At 49.0% G+C, this 7,453-nt stretch overlaps 1 protein-coding gene across 1 annotated transcript; it reads left to right on the plus strand.

Moving 5' to 3' along the window:
* Positions 1-4: 4 nt before the first annotated feature.
* LOC118155505 (olfactory receptor 14C36-like) lies at positions 5-841 on the plus strand (the record flags this gene model as incomplete). The annotated part of the gene is made up of 1 exon (XM_035308814.1): positions 5-841. A coding segment is annotated over one exon (837 nt), but the record flags the coding sequence as incomplete, so codon positions are not given.
* Between the last annotated feature and the right edge of the window lie 6,612 nt (positions 842-7,453).

The raw sequence follows: 7,453 nt of genomic DNA on the forward strand, positions 1-7,453 counted from the left end.
CATCTACCTGGCTGCTCTCCTGGGCAACGGCCTCATTCTCACTGCTATAGCCTGCGACCACCGCCTCCACACGCCCATGTACTTCTTCCTCCTCAACCTTGCCGTCCTTGACCTGGGCTTCATCTCCACCACTGTCCCCAAATCCATGGTCAATTCCCTGAGAGATACCAGGGCCATCTCCTACTGGGGATGTGCTGCCCAGCTCTTTCTCTTTCTCTTCTTCACTGGAGGGGAATGTTACCTTCTCACTGTCATGGCCTACGACCGCTATGTGGCTATCTGCAAGCCCCTGCACTACGGGACCCTCCTGGGCAGCAGAGCTTGTGCCACTATGGCAGGAGCTGCCTGGGGCAGTGGGGTTCTCAATGCTCTCCTGCACACAGCCAACACGTTTTCTCTTCCTCTCTGCCATGGCAATGCTGTGGACCAATTTTTCTGTGAAATCCCCCAGATCCTCAAGCTCTCCTGCTCGGACTCCTACCTCAGGGAAGTCAGGCTTGTTGTGGTTAGTGCCTCTCTTGCTTTGGGATGTTTTGTTTTCATTGTGCTGTCCTATGTGCAGATCTTCAGGGCCGTGCTGAGGATCCCCTCACAGCAGGGGCGGCACAAAGCCTTCTCCACATGCCTCCCTCACCTGGCTGTGGTCTCCCTGTTTGTCAGCACTGGCATGTTTGCCTACCTGAAGCCCCCCTCCATCTCCTCCCCATCCCTGGACCTGGTGATGGCAGTTCTCTACTCAGTGGTGCCTCCAGCACTGAACCCCCTCATCTACAGCATGAGGAACCAGGAGATCAAGGGTGCCCTGAAGAAAATGAGGCAATGTACAGTATTTCAGCATTAATAAAATACTCTGCTGCTCATATGATTCCCAGAATTTCACATGAAAACCCAGAACTATCTTTGTCCCTAGTTTTTTTTCTTTTCTTCCCATTTTTTCTTTGTTTTGTCTTTGTTTGCTTTCCTTCCATAGCGACCAGCACAGATGACCCTCTTTAAAAGTAGATTCCCAGCAGACCTTACTAACTACTTCTCTGAGCAGCCTGAAATCTGCTCTCCCAATATCCAAGATCAACATTTTGGGTGGCAGTTTTTCTTCTGTCACCAAAGATTTTAAAGTTGACTGCTTCACTCTTACTGTGGCCAAGACAGACACTAATCACCACTTCACCCATGAGACCATCTCTATTTAAAAGTAACAAATAGAGGAGGGCACCTTTCCTAGTCATCTCCCTTTATCTGTACCAAGAAGTTATCAGTGTGAATTTGGAATTTCCTGGACCAGTTTGTATCAGCTGTATGGTATTCCCAGTTAACATCTGGCAAGTTGAAATCATGCATAAGGACAAAGGTAGCTGATCTGCAGGTTTCCCCTAATTTTTTATAGGATGATGATGTATATATACTGATATCATCATATATACTGATGTCATCATGCTGGCTGAGTGGCCTATCGTAGACTCCCACAACAACACATGCTTTATTTGCTTTTCCCTTAGTCATTACCCAGAGGCTCTCAACCATATCATCACCAACTGCAAGCCCTGTACAGTCCAGCCCCTCCATTACATACAGTGCCACCCCACCGCCTGCCTTCCCTGCTTATTCCTCTTGAAGAGGCTATAAACATCGACTGCAGCACACCAGTGTCCTGGTTTCAGCTGGGATAGAGTTAGTTTTCTTCCTAGTAGCTGGCCATTTTTTTTTTTTTTTGATTTAGGATGAGAATAATGCAGATAACTCAATAATGTTTTCTTTGCTGCAGAGCAGAGCTTTTACTAAGTCAATGACTTGGCTTCTCTGAGGGGAGTTGTCTGGGGGGGGGCTGCCACTGCTCAGGCATGGACTGGGCATTGGTCGGTGGCTGGTAAGAAATTCAGTTTTGTTGTATATTCTTTTGTCATTATTATTATTATCCCTTCTTTTTTTCTGTCCTATTAGATGGTCTTTATTTAAACCTGAGTTTTACCTTTTTTTTCTGATTCTTTCCCTCATCCCGATGAGGGGGATTGAGTGGTGCTTAGCTGCCTGGCAGGTTAAGCCACAACAACCAGTCACAGCACTCTTCCGACCAAGTTTTGCTTATGGCAATGATTTTGCAATGCAGGGACTGAGCCAAAGTTTCTAGCTCCTCTTGCTTGTTTGTCATGCTGTGTATGTTGGTGCAGAAACATTTCAAAGGTAATTTATTGTGGAGCAGATTGAAGGACTGTGTGCTCACTAGCACACAGTCCCTCAAATTTTGGTGTGCCATCCCATAGCTTATGACTGGAAAGCCTGATTTTATCCCTTTCCCCCTTCAAATCTAGTTTAAATCTAGCTTAAATATAGTTTAAAGGACGTGTTAAATGTACAGCCCACATTGAAGAAACATAGATTTACCTCTACCTAAGGCACATGACTCCATTTCCTCAGCTAAATACCCCCACAGGCTGCTTTGAATATAACAAGTAGAGAGAAGGTTTGGTTGTCCTACATGCGTGCATCTGCTTCCATTTCACTTGCCCACCAGGCCCCAGATGCTGCCCTGACTCCCAGAAATGCTGTGTTAGAGCATGCAGATACCTGCAAATATCTTGGATCACCTCTGGCATTGAGTCTGTGTTTGATCAGCTCACTTCTACTCTACAATATCTATTATTTGCCGCAGAAGGTTAGACAAGAGTATTTTGTGCACACTTGAGGAGAGGCCAGATAAATGCCTGAGGTATGTATGGAAGAAGCTGAACCCCCTTCCGGCACCAAGACTACACAGCCAGGCTGAGATACCTCGACTGGTTCAGCTGAATCCCTTTCTTGAGCAGGAGTAAAGAGATCTTTCTGTCACTGTCCAGGTCTGTGATGGTACAAGGGAAGGTGATTCGCCTACCTAAGTCTGTCTCTGATGGAGAAATGACACTACTGGAAAGAATACTCTGCCCACAGCCGAGGGAGGGAACAAAAGTGATTACTTCAGTCTAGTTCCAAGTAGGTTCCTTGGGAGCCCCAGAGACAGCTCAAGGCTGTCACCAGTGGGGTGGTGATACAGTGAGAGTCATGTAATTGTCTGGTCCTCTGCTCCTGAGCTGGGCTGGGCTCCTGGGGTGCTTTGCCCAGCAGCAGCTCCTCTGCACCGCGCAGCAGGGCTGGGGGCACTGCCTGCAGGAGATGAGGGAGCAAGAAGGAGAGAGGTATAAAAGGCTGAGTGGTGTGTGAGAACAGGGCAGTCCCAGACATGAGGACAGGCTGGGTGAAGGGCTCATCAAGAGCCCCACTCAACTACCCAAAAGGAGAAAATCCAAAGCAGACTCATACATTTTCTGGTAAACCCAATCTTTACTTCCTCTTGCACAATGATGCCCCTGCAGCAGGGGAGCCCTGCTCTGGACAACGTCCTCCTCCAGAATGCAGAAACCATGAGAGACACCCTGACAGGTCCTGCCCATGGAGAGATGTGCCAGGTCTAGGAGACACTTCAAGGAACTGCATTGTCCTGTGGCAAGAGACTTACCGTGTAAAGGTCTGTGAAGATTCCTCCTGCGATGAGCTTATCCCTGCTCTCACCATCCTGACTGCCTTTAATCCCCTTATGCATTGCTCATCTTCCCTCTGTGCCTGCAGGCAGTGCCCCCAGCCCTGCTGTGCCATGCAGAGGAGCTGCTCCTGGGCAGAGCTGTCTCTCTGCAGTGCTGCCCGCTTGCCAGGAGCTCCCACAGTCCCAGGAGCCTGACTCAGCTCAGCAGCAGAAGCCCAGCCCAAAGCATGACTTTTGCAGTCCCCTCAGGCTCCCTGGGGATGTCCCATTGACCACAACCCTCTGGCTTCTTCCCTTCAGCCAGTTCACAATCCACTTCACTACCCGATCATCCAGACCGCACTTCCTCAGTTTAGCTGCTAGTATGCTGTGGGAGACAGTGTCAAACAGTACTGAAATAAAGATAGACCACATCTACTGCTTTTCCATCATCTACCACCTGCTTATGTCTTCATAAAAGGCTATCAGGTTGGTTAATCACAACTTCCCCTTGGTGAAGCTATGCTGACTGCCCCTAATGACTCTCTTATCCTTGGTATGCCCAGAGACAGCAAGCGGTGCCCTCAGTGGTGTACTTGCAGCAGTGTGGATTTGTCCATGGCCACAGTCACTTCAGGGTGAGCCTGCTTTACCATGGCCTTATTCCATGGTCATCAGAAGCCTTCCTGCTTCAGCGCGGACTAATCCACAGCCACACACTCTTCCATGTTTTCTGGCATTTTTATCAGCCTTAGAGGCTTCCAGATGTACCTGCCCCAGTGTGGACATATCCTTGGGCCAATATGCCTTCTGGGAAGTACCTTCTGCACTGTGGGCATATCCATAGCCACAGACCCTTTGGGGTAGACATGTCCCCATGTGGACTTATCCATAGGCCACAGTCCCTCTGACTCAAGTACCCATGCCTGTCAATTCATAGCTAAAGAGCTATAACAGCTGTTAATTCAGTTTAGCAGGCTATTATATAGACTCAAATCTATTGTTATCCCAAACCCATGGAGCCCCATGCTGGGCACCAGAAGGGACTTCTCTGGATTAACCCCGGTAGGCAGCTAAGAACCACAGAAAGTTTGTGGGGTCTCCTTCTCTGGGGATATTCAAAACCCACCTGGGTGCCATCCTGTGCAAGGTACTCTAGGTGGTCCTGCTTGGCAGGGGGGTTGGACTGGGTGATCTTCAGAGGTCCCTTCCAACCTCAGCCATTCTGTGACCACAGGGCTGCCAATGGCTCCCCCCAGCAGGATGGGGGATAGAAGCAAAAGGGTAGGAGTGAGAAGTGAGGTGAGTCTAAGGGAGCTGAACAGGTAAAGCAAAAACTGCACACAAGTGAAGGAAGAGACCTCTACGGTCACACCTCTTTAAGCTGGAGGATAATTGCACTCAGGTGCAATTACCCTGATAAGAAATTGGATACAGCTGAGAGCAGAACTGAGGGTCAAAGTGCAGTTTAACAGTCATCACCTTTTCTTAGGGTACCTGAGGAGGGTCTCAGCTCTTCTAGCCAGGGATGCAGAGGCCTCATTCCAGCTACCCACACGCAGACATCCAGCAGCATTTATATGTCCTTAGCATTGAGGTGTCTTCTCCAAGAGGCACCTTGATAACACAAAGGTGCAACAAGAGAGCTGCATCTGCTGGAGAGCAGCCTGCAGCCCAGGAAGACACCCCAAAGATACAGCTGGATATCCCAAAGCTGGGGTGTCCTGATAACCCAGCTCCACTCACTGCAGTGTCTGGAGGAGTCACAATAAGCCCATGCTCAGCTCCTGGGGCACGGCAGGGACCCTGCTCTGCGCCACAGCCTTGGGCTCTCCTGCCCTGCCACAAGTCTGTGCTCAGCCCCGTGCCACAGCTGAGGTGCTGCAGCCCAAATGTGAGCAGTCAGGAGGAGCTGGAGCCCCATGGCTTGTCCCAGAATGGTGATGACTTTGAGTGAAGGGACATTGGAATTTGGATTAAGGGATGTGATCAGACATCTTGGACACCTGTGATGCTGAAGTGGAGGGATACAGGCTCTGCCAGAGAGAGTGTCAGGGAGGATGAGGAGGGGAGATGCCCCTGCATGAAGGGGATGCTCAGATGCATGGAGCTCCTTTGTGCCATTGACAACATGCTGGGTTAGCTTTTGTGAGTAAGGAGGAGAGGAGCCAATGTGGGTGACATTGTGCTGGCTGTTACAAACCAGTAACTGAGATATAGACAGTTCACTAGGTAAAGCAAAAGCCATGCGTGCAAGCAAAGCAAAACAAGGAATTCATTCACTACTTCCCACCGGCAGGCAGCTGCTCAGCCACTTCCAGGAAATGCAGGGCTCATCACTTGTAACAGGTTCTTGGGAAGACAAACACCATCATCCTGAGCACCCCTCACCCCCTCCTCCTTCTTTATCCCAGTTTTTATTGCTGACCATGGTGTCATATGGTATGGAATATGCCTTTGGTCAGTTTGGGTCAGCTGTCCTGGCCGTGTCCCTCCCCCCCCCACATCCCCCCCCCCACATCCCCCCAGCTCCCACTGCACCCTCATCTTCCTCGCTGGCAGGGCAGCATGAGAAGCAGAAAAGTCATTGGCTCTGTGTGAGCACTGCCCTGCAACATCTAAAATGCAGAGATCTGTTATCATCACTATTTTCATCCTAAATCCAAAACATAGCATTGTGTGAGCCTCTATGAAGAAAAAGAACTCTATCCCAGCCGACATCAAGACAGCTCTCGTATCTTATGTCCCTGCTTCACGTATCGTATATCCCTACTTCAGCCTCTGTTTTTTGTATTATTTTTTTTTCTTTCTTCCTCTGCCTATTCTGTCTTCAAAGAGCCCTCGAAGGGAAAGGGTCATTGATACATGCAATAACTCTGGCTGGAAGACACCTCTGAATGTCATCTCATCGTTTGCATTAGATATTTGGAGGAAATTCTTCTCTGTAAGGGTAGTGAAGCCCTGGAACAGGTTACCAAGAGAAATTGTGGAAGCCCCATCCCTGGAGATGTTCAAGACCTGGCTGGATGGGGTCTTGGCCAACCTGATCTCATGGGTGCCATCCCTGCCCATGGAGGGTGATTGGAGTTAGATGATCTTTAAGGTCCCTTCCAACCTGAGCCATTCTATGATTCTATGACACATGGTGTCAAGGGAGACACGGCCCCCAACTAACCCATCCTCATCTACTCCCCGTGTAACAACCTCTGGAACCAAGAAAAGGCGATAGACGAAAGTTTCTCTCTCTCTTCTGAGAGGTGCTGAGACACCCATCTGCCAGCCTGATCCATTCCCAAGAGAGGTGTGTTGCCTACCAGGGGCTCATATTAGGGATGATGCCATGAGACTACCAAGTCTTGTTCATCCCACAGACTACTATCCACTGCTGCTGTGTTGGGACTCTCCCTCCACCTCTGCACACAGGCAGAGAAAGCCCCAGAAAAGGGCTCACAAGAGGAATGTCAGACCAACAAGACAGTGAAGGGTCCTTTATTTTGTTTAAATTCACCAAGACTCCTCATGGACGGAGTGTCTGGGCTCCTCTAGACAGCCACACACTGAATGAGAAAGGGGATGAAGAATCAGAGGCTCACAGAATGTTTTGGGACCTCTAAAGAGCATCTAGTTCCAACCTCCCGGTCATGGGCAGAGACACCTTCCACCGGACCATGTGGCACAAAGTCCCATCCAGCCTGATGATCTGAACACTTCCAGGGGAGATGCATCCACAACTTGCTAACAGGCAACCAGTTATACGACATAACAATGTCAAAATCCTAATGACATTTTAGTGGACAGCATCAGGAGAAAGAAACCACAGATTAAAAAATCACTGAAAACAAAGCAAAATAAAACCAGTAATGGCAATACCCATAAATACATTAGAATAGGAGCTGTGCCTTTAATGAGCCACATTGTAAGACTAATGCAGAACTTGGGAAGTTCATTGCTTCTGAAAAAAAA

The sequence above is a fragment of the Oxyura jamaicensis genome, chromosome 33 (genome assembly GCF_011077185.1).
Source record: "Oxyura jamaicensis isolate SHBP4307 breed ruddy duck chromosome 33, BPBGC_Ojam_1.0, whole genome shotgun sequence".
In the NCBI taxonomy this organism is placed as follows: domain Eukaryota; kingdom Metazoa; phylum Chordata; class Aves; order Anseriformes; family Anatidae; genus Oxyura; species Oxyura jamaicensis.